This window comes from Rissa tridactyla, chromosome 15 (assembly GCF_028500815.1).
Source record: "Rissa tridactyla isolate bRisTri1 chromosome 15, bRisTri1.patW.cur.20221130, whole genome shotgun sequence".
NCBI lineage: Eukaryota > Metazoa > Chordata > Aves > Charadriiformes > Laridae > Rissa > Rissa tridactyla.
In genome coordinates, this window is record NC_071480.1 from 8,395,937 (window position 1) to 8,411,749 (window position 15,813).

At 62.4% G+C, this 15,813-nt stretch overlaps 1 protein-coding gene across 1 annotated transcript; it reads left to right on the forward strand.

Moving 5' to 3' along the window:
- Positions 1-290: 290 nt before the first annotated feature.
- Positions 291-15,213, forward strand: GRIN2C (glutamate ionotropic receptor NMDA type subunit 2C). The gene is made up of 13 exons (XM_054221595.1): positions 291-479; positions 4,575-4,998; positions 6,669-7,264; positions 7,788-7,902; positions 8,479-8,690; positions 8,817-8,985; positions 9,335-9,488; positions 10,780-10,905; positions 10,999-11,228; positions 11,404-11,564; positions 12,116-12,303; positions 12,846-13,078; positions 13,475-15,213. Exons 2-13 carry the CDS (start codon positions 4,591-4,593, stop codon positions 14,894-14,896), a joined length of 4,014 nt encoding a protein of 1,337 aa, XP_054077570.1. The 5' UTR covers positions 291-479; positions 4,575-4,590; the 3' UTR covers positions 14,897-15,213.
- The last annotated feature ends 600 nt before the right edge of the window (positions 15,214-15,813 follow it).

Below are 15,813 nucleotides of genomic sequence, written 5' to 3' on the forward strand. Positions count from 1 at the left end.
GTTGCGGCGAGGCGGGAGGACACACGTCCTGTCCTTCCACCGCCCCCGTGCCTCCCCCCCGTGCCTCCATCCATCCCCGCAGCCCTCCCCAGCGCCGCCGGCTCCTCCCGGCCCGTCCCGCCCGGGCAGTTCCTCCGGTCCCGGTGCGGGGGGGAGATGGCTGCCGGGGCCCGGCGGCCGCCGAGACACCTGCTGCCACCGGGCCCCCCCCCCGTGCACACCCGCTCCGCTCCCGCTCCCTCCTTCCTCCGCTCCCGTCCCTGCCTCCAGCCGCCGCTGCAGAGCCGCCACCGCCGCCTCCAAGGACGAGCCGGGACCGACGGCGGCCGCCGGACCCCCCCGCCAGCCGCGGCGGGGGCCGATCCTGCCCCGGGGGACTGCCCCGGAGGGGGAGAGGGCTGGGAAGAGTCGAGCCCCCGGTGGGACGCGCAGCCCCGCCGGAGCCGCGGGGCATGTAGGCACCGAGCAGCGGCGGTCCCGTAAGTACCGGGCGGGCTGGGGGCAGCCGGGTCCCCGACGGGCTCTGCCGCCGCCCCGGCACCGCCGCCAGTAACTTTTAGGGATGGAGTGGGGTGTTTGGGGGGGGTTGCCCTGGCCATTTCCCTCTGCCCCAGCATCCCCCCGCGCATCCCCATCGCCGAGAGCTCCCGCTTCCCGTCCCGGGCAGCGGATGGGAATAAGCCTTAATTCTGGGCGCTGTGATGGGGTTTTTTTGGGGGGGTGAGAGGCAGGAAAAAGAGAGGAGACCTCCCTGGGTGCCACCAGCCCTGTCCCCCACCCGCCACCTTGCGTAACCCAGCGGCAGGCAGGGCACTTGGCGTTTATTTTTGGTTAATCCATATTCGACCTTTTTAAGCTGCGTTTCGGTGCGTGCGTGTGCGGGGCCCTCACCATCACCCTGGCCCGCAGCCCCCGGCCCACAACTGTTGCTGTCGGAGGCACAGACGAGGAAGAGGAGGGTGATGAGAAAGAGGAGGGTGATGATGAGGAGGAGGGTGATGCTGGGTGGTGGCAGATGAAGGTTGAAAGGAGACAGTGCTCGCCAGGGGCTGCCAGTGCTTTTCCCTCCCGAGTCATCCCCCTGCGTGGGGACAGGGGTGGCGATGAGTTGCCTTTGTGGAGCTTTTCCTGCTTTCCCTCCTTTCAGGGGGTTCTGTCGAGGTCTCCTTGCTCCACAAGGATGTCCTCCACTCGGGCAATGACAAGCCCTGGCACAACCTGGTGCCCTCCCCAGTGACCCCCCCATCCTCCCCGCACGGCTCCCGCCAGGTTCAGGTTTGCTCCATCCTTTCCATCTATCGGCAGCGGTTCCCCCTCCCCGGTGCAGGCTGCGCCTCCCCTGTGGTTTCGGGCTCACAGGCTTTTTTGGGGGGGATAAGGTTTCTCTTTCTTGAGCGATATTTTGCATTTCGGGATTTTATTTCTCCCTTTCTTGAGGTCAAAATATCTGCATGAGCTCTCCCCGTCTTGGAGCAGGGGAGGGAGGGATGGAGACAGGATAAAACGGAGGTTTAAAATTTGGAGCAAACTTTCCCTGTTGCATTAAAATGACATTTCAGGAGGTGGAGGGAGGTAAGGGCTTGATTGGTGCCTTTAGCAGGAGGTTTCTGTGAGTGTTTGGTTTATTAGGTGAAGCTGTGCCTACGAAAGAGGTTAACCTGCTCAAAACTGCCCCAACGCAACAAAAAACAAGTGCCAAAGTCACTGAGCAGCTCCGTGGGTGCCCTCTCGTCCCCGAGGAGGTGGCATTGCCCTGCCCGGGCTCCCAGCCGGGGCCACCTTCCTCCTGCTCCAGCCTGGCCACCGGCTCTTCGCCTGGCTGGAAAACCTCCCTTTTGGGAAGACATTTTCCCAAAGGAACAACTCCGCAGTGCGTGCTAGAAGAGATTGAAAAAAAAGTGGATTTCTTTTTAAAGTCCATGGGGGCTTTGCTGTGTTGTGCCGAGCCCAGGAGCAGCCCCGGCTCTGGCAGTAGCGCAGGGATGGGCTCGGTTCCTCCTCTGCCTCCACCAGTTTCCTGCAATTTGCTTTCCCCACCATCACCCCCCCAAAAATTAGCATTTTCCCGCACCCCTATAGCTCGCTCCTAGAAAAAAAACAGACTGGAAGCGCACGGAGTCGGCTGGGCTGGAGGACCTGGCTGCTCTTCGCATCCCGAATCCAGCCATTTTGGAGTAGCCCTGGCTCCGACCTGCGCACGGAGCCCCTGCCAGCCATGGGCTCGCTGGCCCTGACCCCTCCATCCTCCTCCGCAGCCACCAAGGGCTGCGGCAAGTGGCTGGCCTCCAGCCGGCAGCGCCAGATTCCCAGGAAGGATGGAAATCCATTCCCCTGTTTGTCTCAGCAATGGCGGATCGATGCGGCGTGCCCGTGCCCACCTCCTCTCTCTGCCATTGCCATCACGCTGCGAGGGAGGGGGATGCTTTCCACCTGCGGCTTGGTCCAGTGGGAAACTGGTTTGCCCCAACCTGCTCCCAGTTGCCGTCGGGAGCGGAGCAGCCCCTTTGGAGGCAGCACTTGGTGGCACGGGAGGGTTTTGCTGGCCCGTGCTTCGACTACTCGGTGCTAGAAGAGGCTCCTGAGCGCAGGGAAGAGCTGGGTTGAGGAAGAGGAGGACAAGGGCCCGGGATGCGTGAGGTGCTAGGGCTGGTGTGAGCGAACCCGATCACTCACCACGAGGGCCTGGAGTATATTTAAATGTCCTTGAGGAGGGCTCAGACGGGCAGAGCTGCTGGGAGAGCGGCTCTGTTTGTTTTGGGTGGCGTGCTGCTCCCCTTCCTCTCTGCTCGGGTAGCTGATGCCGGATTCCCGATGAATTATTTATCATGGGACTAAAAATACTCGGGAATTCGCAGTGAGGAGCAGGCGGTGCGGGCCGCCCCGCCGCTGGGCTGGCCGTGCCGGAGCGTGGGACGCTGCCAGCATGGCATGACTCACCCGCCACCCTCTCCGGCCAAGGGGCCCCGGCTGCGGCCATCGGCGTGGCGTTGTGGCTCCTGCAGCCCGGCTGGCTGCGATGTGGGATGGTGGGGGGGATGCAGCCGGACAGGGTGAACCCCCTTGGGTGATGGTGGGTGCTGGGGGTGGATGATCCCCTGCCCAAACCCATCTGGCCGAGTGAGATGCTGGCCCGTGAGCGTTGGTGGCCGGCTGCCTGCCCAAGCCCTGCCAGCACCCATGGGGTGCAGGAAAGGGACGTGGGGCTCATGTCCCCTGTCTCTCTGGAGGGGACAGCCCTGGTGCTCAAATCTGCATCGTGCAGCTCTTGCAGGACGCCCGACCGGGCAGTCTTTGGGTTTATTTCCTGCATTTTCAGTCCAACATACTGGCAGTGCCGAGTCCATCACAGCGGCACGGAGGGGTGTTGGGGTGCGGGTCCCTGGGGCAGCCCAGACCCCAAAACCATCCGGGACTCAGCGAGGGGCTCCTCCGGCCGTGCCGAGGACGCGTTAAGCAACAGCAGCTTTTAATTGCAAGTGACGTTTCCGAGCACCAGCTGGCATCTTGCTGCATGGATTGACACTGCCGTGTGGCTGGTGCCACCACGGAGGCCTGCTTGTCCCCCTCCCCGCTGCCTGGCGTGGAACCGCGGCGGTGGCCCTGGGGTCAATGGAATTGGAGGGGCTCAGATGCCCCTGGCCATGGGTCCTCACCACGGGTTGATTTTGCTGGAGGGCTCCACGTGGGGGGTGAGCTCCAGCACGGGGGTGCATTGCCATGGGCAGGGACATGTCCCTCCCCCCAGGGACTGCCACCCTGCCTGCAGCGAGCTGGGCACCCCCAGTCAGTGGGAAATTGGGGACTCTCAGGGGCACGTTCCCAAACATCCCCCCGAGCCTGGCTTTGGGGTGCAGCTGGCAGAGATGCAGTGCGGTGGGTGTCCCAGGGGGGTGGGTGATGCCAGCAGGGAAACGTGCAATGGGGGGTAAAGATGAGGAGGAGGGGGAAAGCTGAAGGATGGTGTCTGGGGTAGAAACTTGGAGATAAGGGGCCAGCCGGGCACTTTGGTCGGGATATGGGAAGTGGCAGCGAGGGAGCTGGGGCAGGGGGACAGGCAGGGGGACGGGCAGGGAACCGGCTGCTCCAGTGACTGTGTGGTTTGCAAAATCCCAACATGGGGGTTGCAGAGCTGAACCCCCCCTCAAGGGCAAAGCCTCTGAATATTGAAGGTGGCTGTCAGCTGTGGAGGGAGGCTGCTGTCCCCGTCCCCAGCCACAGGGGCGATAAGGAGCATCGTAGCAGCGATGGCTTTTGGGGAGGGCAGAGGGGCAGAACGGGGCTGGGAGGGGAATGGTGGTGGTGGGATGGAGACGGGGTGGTGGTGGGAAGGGGAGACTGACTGCGAATGGTTAGTATTTGGTGAGGAAGGGGACAAGGGACACGGCACTGGGGTGTACTGTGAGTGCTGGGTACAACTCTGTGGTCAATCCTCCACCATGTCCAGCCTCCAAAGGATGAGGTTCCCCCTCTCTCCCTGGCAGCAGCTGCCGCGGGGCTGTGGGGAGGGTTGGGGGGAGCAGGGCCAGGGGTCCTGGCGAGTGGCCGGATGCGAGGGGCTGTGTCCCATCTGGCAGGGACGCGGCGGTGGACATGGGCAGAGCGCCGGCGCACGCTCTGCTACTGTCGATGGTGCTGGGCTGCTCGGCTGCCTTCACGGACCTCCTGCTGCCGGGCCCCGAGGAACCCGTGGTCAACGTGGCCGTGGTGTTTGGGGGTACGTCCTACCCGCTGCACATCCGCTCCCGCCTGAGTCCCCAGAGCTTCTTGGACATGCCCCTGGAGATCCACCCCATCACAGTCATCGTCAACAACACCAACCCCAGCACCCTCCTCACCCAGATCTGCGACATCCTCGCCAGCCACAAGATCCACGGCATCGTCTTCGAGGACAACGTCGGCACGGAGGCTGTGGCCCAGATCCTTGACTTCATCTCCTCCCAGACCCAGGTCCCTGTCATCAGCATCAGCGGGGGGTCTGCTGTAGTCCTGACCCCGAAGGTGAGGTGTTCACTGGGTTTTTTTTCCAGTGGGGGGTGGGAGAAATGAGGGATTATTAGAGAGGGGCTGGGATGGGGTGTGAAATGCTGGATGGCAGAGGAGCTGCTGGGCTGCAGCGTAGGGACTCGTGGTCAGGAATAGGCAGTGGCTATGGCAGTGTGGCTGACTGGGGTGGTAGGAGGTGGGAGAGGACTTCAGGGAAGGGTCTCTGTCGGTGGGACATGGGAGGGGACTTCAGTGCCTGGCGGAGGGACCTTCCCTGGTGTCCTGCTCCGCATCCCCTCCAGGCTGTGCCCACTATGGGGTGCCAGGGTCGTGGCACTGGGGCTGCCAGGGCAGTGGCAGGGTTGGCATGTACCCATCCTCCTCCCTCCATGCCCGCTGTGGCTGGATCCAGCCCTGAAATGTCCGGGCAGGCAGCACGGAGAGGCCTCACTCGGCTGCGGCAGTCATCTCAGGTGCACCACGGGCTCAAACAGGATTTTTGGCTTCTCTGCTCTTTGCCGGCATCAGACACTGTCACTGTCACTGTCACTGTCACTGTCACCTGCCTGCCGGGAAGCGCTTGTGGCAGGGAGAGCTGGAGCGGGGCTGGACGATGCTGGGCGGGCAGCGACGGGCTGCAGCGAGGCTCCTGACCCTGCTGGGGTGGAGATTTGGGTTATCTCCTCCTGGCTGCTCATCTCACCCTGGGCTGGGCACCGGAGGGTTCCTGGCACTGGCTCCTTCCCATGGCAGCAGCCGCCCCCGGGGTGGAGACCCTGCCTCTCCTTGAGGCAGCACTTTCATGCTGTGACCGCTCACAAGTTTTGGGGTATAAACCCCCTGGATGGCACCTCGGCAGCCCTGCCTGCCCCAACTGGTGCTCCTGGACCACCCTGAGCTGCTGCTCGCTGTGGGAGGGCGGCAGTGGGTGCGGAGGGCTCAGCTGGAGCCCCAAGTGGTTAAAAAATAGCTGTGGCTTTGCTATGGTCTGGGTGTTTTCCTGCAGCAGGGGTTGGGTATTTTGGGGACGGTGGAGGGACCCATGCGAAGGCTCAACCTCCTCCTCCTCCCATGGATCCAAGGTCCCCAGCAGCCCCCGCTCCCCAGCTGGGACTCCCTGGGGCTCACCCCTCTGGCCAGACCACCGGGAAAAACTGCTTCTCTGGATGTGGAAGGGGTCTGGGTGGCAAAACGCCGTTGCCTGTGTGCGACCTTCTGCAAATGCCATTCGCTGAATCATTTAAGACAGAATCAGATCAATTAAAGTTTGCTAATGAGAGGCCAGATGGCTGGGGAGGTGGGGTGGGAGGGAAGGAGCCACACGGGCTCCAGCAGCAGGTAGCGGGTCGGAGCTGGGATGGGAGTTACTAGCCCGGCAGGGCCTTTGCCCCCCCTCCTTCTCCTGGTTTAAGGAGAAATTACTGGTCTCCTTTGGAAAGCACTGGATGAAATTTTGGTCAGCAAGCTGAGAAACAGAGGAGAGGCCATAGGGCCTGACCCTTTGTATGGGATGAGATTCCTCGGAGACCACCAGGGGATCAGTCCCATTTTGGCTGTCTCCAACCCATGGGCCACACCAGTTCATGGCTCCCTCGAACCCTTCACGGTGGTAAATTCAAGGTGACTTGCACAGGAGACTTGGACCATGGTGCTGGAGCAGCCCCTGACCCCTTCTCCTCCTGCAGGAGCCTGGCTCAGCTTTCCTGCAGTTGGGTGTCTCCATCGAGCAGCAAATCCAGGTGATCTTCAAGGTGCTGGAGGAATACGACTGGGGCTCCTTTGCCGTCATCACCAGCCTCTACCCGGGCTACAACATCTTCTTGGACGTCATCCGCTCCTTCACGGACGCCAGCTACTTTGGCTGGGAGCTGCAGGAGGTGCTCACCTTCGAGATGAGCCAGGAGCGGAGCAGCTCCAGGACACAGCGGCTCCTGCGGCAGATCGATGCCCAGGTCCTCATCGTTTACTGCTCGCGGGACGAAGCCGAGTACCTCTTCGCCATGGCAGAGCAAGCCGGCCTTGTGGGGCCGGGATACGTCTGGATTGTGCCCAGCCTGACAGTGGGCAACATGGAGGTGCCACCTGCCTCCTTCCCTGTCGGCCTCATCAGCGTGGTGACGGAGAGCTGGAAGCTGAGCCTGCGGCAGAAGGTGCGGGATGGGGTGGCCATCATTGCCATGGGGGCAGCCAGCTTCTTCCGGGCCCACGGCTATCTCCCGGAGGTGGGATGGGACTGCTGGGCCCCTGCCAGGGCCACTGCCACCAACACCAGCTTCTACCGGTGAGGCTTGGAGACCCACTGGGATGGGTGTGAAAGGGGGGGGAATGGGGAAACAGAGAGGCAATGGGTAGGGGAGGAGGAGGGTGGAGCTGGCGGGAAGGGGGATGGTATTCGCTGTGGGCTGCAGACGGTGGTCTGTGTCTCTCGACTGGGTTTGTCCTGGAGCATCTCCCCAGAGCAGCCCTTGCCTTTTCCCATGCTTCTCTGTGACCCGGGACCCATGGGGACCCCAAGGGGTGTTTCATAGCTCTGTTTTGCAGTGTAGACCTGGCACCTCAGGGCTGCAGTGGCAGACTGTGCATCCCCCACCCCACAGTGGTCCATCCTTGGTGCCTCCTTGCTGGCAGGGCTTTCTCCAGCTCCCCACTGCCCCTTGTGTCGGGCCTAAACCTGGTCCCCAGCTCTCAGCCCCATGTCTCTCTGTGGGACCTGAGGCAGCCCAGCTGGAGCCTGAGGAGGAGGAGGAGGGTTGTATGGGGCTGGGCTGCATGGCCAGGGGCTCACAGGCTCTGTGTCCCACCAGGCACCTCCTCAATGTGACATGGGAGCACAGGGACTTCTCCTTCAATGAAGGTGGCTACCTGATCAGGCCCACCATGGTGGTGATATCGCTCAACCAGCACCGGCTCTGGGAGATGGTAGGACCCCCAGACCTCCCCCGGGACAGGCACAGTGGGGAGGTGGCTGGGTAGGATGAGCCTGGGGCTATGCACGGGCTGGGGTCCCACCTTGGGGTAGGTTGCCCCATACAAAACCCATGGCTGGTACCAAAGGTACCCATGTTGGTGTGGTGGGTCTTCACGGCAATGCTGGGCACCAAAGCTCTGCCAAGAATTGGGTTTTTTTTCCCTGCAATTTGGCTGAAAAGTTCCAAAAGAGGCAAAAATGCAGGTGCCCACTTCTAGGGAACAGCGGCCAAACACCCAGACCTGAAATGAGCTGCGTAGAGGGGTTGTATTTCCAGTTTAAAAGCATCTTGGGTGAAGATTGGCTAGGTTTGTGATCACTCAAGCTTGATGCTTGGAGTCCTGGAGGAAACATCAGTGGGCACATGGGGAAGGGGATGCTGAGATGGGGCTCACCACGGCTGAGCTCCAGCCTAACGATGCTCTGGGAGAAATGAGCCTCAAAGGCATGGGGAGGATGAATACGGGACCCCGTGTGACCCCCAGAGCCCCTCACCAGGGTGACAGTGTGCTCTTCTTTGGGGGCAGGTGGGCAAGTGGGAGAAAGGCATCATCCATATGAAATACCCGGTGTGGCCCCGCTACGGCTCCTTCCTGCAGCCCGTGGCTGATAACCGCCACCTGACAGTGGCCACACTGGAGGAGAGACCCTTCGTTATCGTGGAGAACACGGACCCCAGCACCGGGGTCTGCGTGCGCAACACCGTGCCCTGCCGCAAGCAAACCAACTCCTCCCAGAGGTGAGCAGCGAGGATGGAGATCAGCAATTTTGGTCATGGTTCCCTGTGCTTATGGTGTCCCAGAGGCACCAGGGTAGCTCAGAGCATCTTTGGTTGGAACAACCCGTTTTCCTGGTGTGGTTTCAGTGGCGATGGCCTTGTGGATCCCTACACCAAGCTGTGCTGCAAGGGCTTCTGCATCGACATCCTGAAGAAGCTGGCCAAGGCAGTGAAGTTCTCCTATGACCTCTACCTGGTGACCAATGGCAAACATGGCAAGATCGTCCGTGGGGTCTGGAACGGCATGATTGGTGAGGTAGGGGTGGGCATGCCCCGGCCTGGGTCTTCCCTGCCGAGATGGGATCGGGGGTGTCTGCGGTGGGACTTGTCCCTGGGCAGGGGACAGCTTGGCACGAGGAGTGGGGAGGTGTAATTGTAAATCATGGTGCTTACGGCCAAGGCTTGGTGGAGGAGAATGAGCAGGGGAGTCAGCTGAACATTTATGACCCCACAGCTGCTGTGCTGGTGTCACTGGTCATTTAGGAAGCTAATATTAAAAAAAAAAAAGACAAAAGTTAAGGTTGGACATGCAGGAGATGGGGAAGTGGTCTGGGGCCCTCTGCCCGTCCATTTGCCCATCCCAAGACCATCTACCCCTTCCCCAGGTGTACTACAAGCGCGCGGACATGGCCATTGGCTCCCTCACCATCAATGAGGAGCGCTCCGAGATCGTGGACTTCTCCGTGCCCTTCGTGGAGACGGGCATCAGCGTCATGGTGGCCAGGAGCAATGGCACCGTCTCCCCCTCCGCCTTCCTGGGTGAGCCGTGTGTCCCTCTGTCCGTCTGTCTGCAGGTCCATCCCACGCTTCCGACAAATGCGAATTAGAAATATTATTCGGTTTTAATAACTTTTAAGAAAAAAAAAAAAGCCTAAGTAATAAGGGAAGGAGATTTTGCTGCCAGCTTTGGGGCTTCCTCCTCCCCTCGCCTGCATAATCCTTATATTATGGAGAGGGAGGCTGGGATCGGTGGTTTCCTCCTCTTCATTACTTGTGTAGAGGAGGGAGGACGTGGAGGGAAGATGAGGCGGGGGTTTGTCAGCTCTGAGCTCGGCTCTGGGGACCCCTTCTCTGCCACCCTCACCGGAGCCTGTGGATAAGCCGGGTGTAGGAAACCGCTGGTGCTAAAAGTTTTATTTAATGAGTTTTAAAAAGGCAAAGCTGCAGCCTGGGAAGGGGAGGGGACTGGCCAAGGTCGTCAGGAAATTCAGCCTGAGAGCTCCAGCGGGGCTTGAGGCTCTCGGCAAGGGCACAGCGGCGATGTGCCGGCTCGGCTGGAGCCGCTCGTGCGGGGACGGTGCGGGTGGGTGCGGGTGCCAGGGATGCCGTGGGGTGGGGGACATCACCAGCCTGGGCACATCTTCCCCTCCTGTCCCCCCCACGCTGCGGGGCCTGACTTCTCCCTGAAGCAGGGGTCACCTTCACTGGTCCCGAGGAGAACGGGAGCATCCTGCCCCGGTTGGGCAGGGCTGGGGTCCGCGGTCCCCTCGCCTCCTGCCTCCCGCGCTAATGAGCCACATCCCCATCAGGGGAGGCCTCTCCTCCCTGACAGCGAAGGACGCGCTGACAAATGGGCCTCGGCAGCTGCATGTTGAGGGCTCGGATGCATCCCCACCGCTCCCGCTCATCCCAGGCAGGCAGGGGCTCATCGCCCACCCCCACCTCCTGGAGGCACTCCCAGAGGCTCTCCCAGGGGGCTGGTCCCATGCCTGGTGCCAGAGCCATCACAGGGGACAGGCCGTGATCCCACTGAAAACCCTCCTGCTGATGACCCTGGAGATGGGCAGTATCTCATTAGCATCTCCCCATTGATGAAAGCCTGATTTTGTTCAGGTGGGGAAGCATGGCTGCATCCCCCAGTCTCGCAGCATCCCCCTCCCTTCCTGATTGATTCCCTGTGGATCTGCTCAGCCGCGGTGCCCCTGTCTCCTCTCCGAGGAGGGGCAATATTCAGGAGGATGAGCCCTGTCCATCTGGGAGGGCTCCTGGGGGCTTCCAGGGGGCTGTGGGGTGTCCCGGAGGGGCTGACAATGTCCTGCTCACCTTGCAGAGCCCTATAGCCCGGCCGTCTGGGTCATGATGTTTGTGATGTGCCTCACTGTGGTGGCCATCACCGTCTTCGTGTTCGAGTATTTCAGCCCTGTTGGCTACAACCAGAACCTCACCAGCGGCAAGAGTGAGTTGGGGGAGGCAGGAGACGGATGGGGGTTGGGGGGGACACATCCCCGGCCAGGCTGATGGCTGTCTCCTCTGTCCCCTGTCCCCACAGGGCCAGGAGGTCCCACCTTCACCATCGGCAAGTCGGTGTGGCTGCTGTGGGCTCTGGTCTTCAACAACTCGGTGCCCATCGAGAACCCCAAGGGCACCACCAGCAAGATCATGGTGCTCATCTGGGCCTTCTTCGCCGTCATCTTCCTCGCCAGCTACACTGCCAACCTGGCCGCCTTCATGATCCAGGAGCAGTACATCGACACCGTGTCAGGGCTGAGTGACAGGAAGGTGGGGCTGACAATTGGGCTGGGAAGAAGCCCCAGGTGTCACTGCCAGATGGCTGGGCACGGGTGGGTGGATGGAGGGCTGGGTGTGGGGAGGGGGAACATGCTAGGGAGATGCTGGGCACACGGCAGGGACATGGACATCACGTGATGTGGCTCCCTGGGGCTCCCCATTGCAGTTTCAGAAGCCGCAGGAGCAGTACCCCCCCTTCCGCTTCGGCACCGTCCCCAACGGCAGCACCGAGAGGAACATCCGCAGCAACTACCCCGACATGCACACCCACATGGTCAAGTACAACCAGCGCTCCGTGGAGGACGCCCTCACCAGCCTCAAAATGGGGTATGGCTCCTCAAAATGGGGTACGGCTCCCCTGAATTGGCTACGGCTCCCAGAGCTGGAGTACAGCTCCTCCAGATGGGATACAGGACCCCCCCCCAGAATGAACTATGGCTCCCTGGGATGGAGTACGGTGCCTCCCAGGTGGGGTAGGGCTGCATCAACTGGGGTACAGCCCCCCACAAGTGAGATATGGGCTCCTCAGGCTGGGTACAGCTCTCCCAGATGGGGTATGGTCTCTGCATCTTCCCTGCATGAGGTACTGACCCCCCAAACAGGGTACAACCCCCTGCAGATGGGGTACAGCTTCCTACATCTCCCTCAAAAAGGGATGCGCCCCCCCCCCCCAGGTGGGGTATGGCTCCCCCAGGTTGGGTACTTCTCCCCCAAAGTGGGGTTATAGCTCTTCAAGATGGGGCAGATACCCTCAAAGAGGACGCAACCTCCTCCAGATGGGCTACCAAAAGGGGCAAAGCTCCTCCCAGAAGGGGTACAGCACCCCCAAAAAAGGGCTGCTGTCACCCCCCTCACCGTCATTCCCCTTGGTGGGGCAGGAAGCTGGATGCCTTCATCTACGACGCAGCAGTGCTCAACTACATGGCAGGCAAAGACGAGGGCTGCAAGCTGGTGACCATCGGCAGCGGGAAGGTGTTTGCCACCACGGGCTACGGCATCGCCCTGCAGAAGGACTCGCGTTGGAAGCGAGCCATCGACCTGGCCCTGCTCCAGTTCCTGGGAGATGGTGGGTGCCCAGATGAGCTTCTTTGCTAGCCCTATCCCCATCCTCACCCCACCCTTGCCTGGCAAATTAACCCAGGCAGCAGGGCTTTGGTCCCTAGACCCTGTGTGGCCTCCATGGCTTCTTGCAGGATGGGCTTCTCCACCAGGTCCTTTCAGGGGACATTAAATCCAGCAGCATCTCTCCAGCTGGGCACTGGGGGGGGTCATTCCCTCTGAGGTCCCTCCTCTTCCTGCAGGTTGTAAAATCCCAGGGATGGCCATGCACAAAATCTGAGGGTCGGGAGGAGAAACCTGGGAAGGGGATGGCTGGCTGGCACATGGGTGGGGGACAGAGACAGGAGAGAGCCCTGGAGAAGGACAAGTGACTGGTGGGATGCTCAGGTCAAGGGCAGCAGCAAGGACTGAGCTGATAACAGCTCTGGGGTCTTGGGGGTGGCTTTCTCCTCCTCCAGCCACAGTGGGGTGGGCATGGGCAGGGGCTGTGCTTGAGGACATGATGCCTTGGGGGGCCATTTTCACCCTCCTGTGTGTGTCTGGCCCCAGGTGAGACCCAGAAGCTGGAGACGGTTTGGCTGTCAGGGATCTGCCAGAATGAGAAGAATGAAGTGATGAGCAGTAAGCTGGACATCGACAACATGGCCGGGGTTTTCTACATGCTGCTGGTGGCCATGGGGCTGAGCCTGCTGGTCTTTGCCTGGGAGCACCTCGTCTACTGGAAGCTGCGTCATTCCGTCCCCAAATCCCACAAGCTTGACTTCCTCCTGGCCATCAGCAGGGTGAGTGGTGCTGCCAGGGGCTATTGAGGGGCCCAAATGTCCTCCCATGGTGTCACGGGGATGGGCACGGCGTGGTGGGCATCATCCCTTTGACCCACACGGGAGGGACTGGAGATGCTCGTGCTGATGCGAGCTCTTGGTTGGGGAGAAAAGACAGGGTCTGGGGAAAGAGTTCAGCCCTGGGAATGACTACATCCATATTAGCATCCCTGGGGAAAGGGGTGATGGAGGATGGTGTCACCCACCCTGGCAGTGCTGGGCATGCTGGAGAGGGGACATAGGTGCCATCAAGACATCTCAGCCTCAGCAACATCATCTTGACCCACCAGGGCAGATTCTTGGAGGACCCCAGTGACCCTGCTGATGGCGGGTCTCCCCCCTTCCTTCTCTCCGCAGGGCATCTACAGCTGCTTCAGTGGGGTGCAGACCCTGGCGAGCCCCGGGCGGGCGCCCACGCCCGACGTCACCGCCAGCTCGGCCCAGGCCAACGTGCTGAAGATGCTGCAGGCGGCCAAGGAGATGGTGTCGACGGCCAGCGTGGGCGGCTCGCTGGAGCAGGCCACCCGCACCATCGAGGACTGGAGCAGCCACAGCGAGCGCCTCCAGACCACCTTCTCCCTGAGGACACCCCAACTGGTGGTGCAGAACAGCACCGGCGCCCACCGGGGCCCTCCCTACAGCACGGCCCCCACCGAGAGGCTGGGGAGAGCCTGTGCTCCCAAGGGTGCTCCCCTGGGGCTGCCGCTGCCACAGCCCATCCCCATGGACTCACGGCTGCCCGGGGAGGAGAAGTGGAGAGGGACAAACGAGCATGTCCCCCGCCTCCTCCACCCCCTGAAGTTTCGGGGTGGCTGTGCAGGGGATGAAACCCTCCTGGGTTTCCCCCACCTCCTGGTGAAGACCACCTCCCCTGGGGGCGATATTGGGGAGCAGGCACTGGTGGGGAACCACATTGGGGCTCCCCTCCCGCCTCCCACATCCCCCAGGGACCTCCCGCCGCCAGACATCTACAGGGAGCACAAGCGGCCATCGGGAAGGGGGGAGTGGCTGCAAAACACCCCCCTGCTCCCAGGAGATGGGGGACAGAGGGGCTCAGGGACGCTGCCCCAGCTGCCCTCGGCGGCGGAGAAGAGGCGGGAGGTGGGCAGCCCCTTCCTGCCTCCATCCTGCCCCCGCGGAGCCTTCCCCAAAGCCACCAGGACTTGCAGAGCTGGGGGCGAGCCGGCCCGGCCGGAGGCTGCGGTGATGGAGCGGGAGAAGCCGAGCCGGTGGGCGAACTCGGCCAGGGTGCCCGGGGAGCGGGGCGAGAAGCGGCGTACGGGGGGGGTGCGACGCTGCGGTGCTGCCCGCCTGCCCGCCCGCGCCGACGTGCCCGACCTCTTCCCCGAAGCCGAGGCTGGCTACGGCTGTGGCCCCCGTTGCCCCCAGGCCACCAGCCGTCTGGCACCACGCTCACCCATGGTCAGGCTGCCGTCCTACCGGGAGGCTTGCCGGCAAAACCCCCGTGCCACCACCACCACCGCGCCGGCGTGCGCGCCGTATGCCTGCATGAACTCCTATGCCAACCTGCCCCTCTACCTGGGGCACCTCTCGCGGGGGTCCCCGCTGCCCCAGGAGCACCCCGGGGTGCTGGCGGGCTGTGGCCGGGGGCCGGGGCGCTGGGCCGGCGGCTGCAGAGACTGCGGGAGGCGTGGGGAGACGGCCTTGCTGCGGGCAGTGGGGACGGAGAGGAGGGACCCGCTGGTGGCCCGTGGGGTGACGAGTCCCTGCGCCAGCGGGTCCTGGCGGCGGGTCTCCAGCCTGGAGTCGGAGGTGTGACGGGGGGGACAGGGGGGTGTCCGCACCCCTCTGCCTGCCCTTTGCCCTGGTGTCACCGTGGGCTGGCCAGCGGCTCCCGGCCGGGCTCCAGCCTCCCGGGGTCCTGCACCACCGGCAGTGGGACGCTCCAAGTGGCTCGGCGGGTCCCGTGCGCTTTTTGGGGGGGGGGGGGTCAGAGGAGCCTGGCAGGGGCCGGGGCACGCTGGCTTGGGCTCTCCCCGCAGGCAGGGCTGGCCGGGGACTCGAGAATGCCAAACTCATTGCTGACGTGTTGCCGTCACCTTTTGGTTTCATTCAGGGGACTCGAAATGCCATGTCCAGGTCATTAAAAAGACATTTTCAGCCAGCTGGGGACCCTTCTTCCATCCGCCGGCGATGAGACCCGGGCTGTCCTTGGCTTTACCCCCATGTCACAGGGATGCCTGTGGTCCTGTATGCCCTGTCCCCACTCATGTCCCTTTACCGCTGAGCCCTGACACAGGCTCATCTCACTGGTGGCAGCCAGGCGAAGGCAAACAGCAACTCATTAAACCGTGCTGAGGGCTAATTACTTAGGAGCCATGAGGCTGGAGCCGAGCGCTGAAGCCAGAGTTACCGCACCCTGCTTGGGTTTTGGGGTGCTGGACACGGATGGCTGCGAGCTCGGGGCAGGGGGGGCGAGGGATGCTCCCGCAGCTGCAAACCAGGCGGGCAGCCCCAGGAAGGTGTGCCACAAGGGAATGAGAAAGGGAGGGGGAAAAAAAATAAAATCCTCCCACCTTCCCAGGGCTGATGGAGCCATAAATCAGGTGCGATAGATGAGCCGCGTTTAATTCTCCTCTTGATGCCCATGTCTAAGGCAGCCCTGGCGGGGCAGGGGGCCGTGATTCACAGCACCGGGCAGGGGAGAGGGGGTTTGGGCAGCGGGAGCCCAGGCT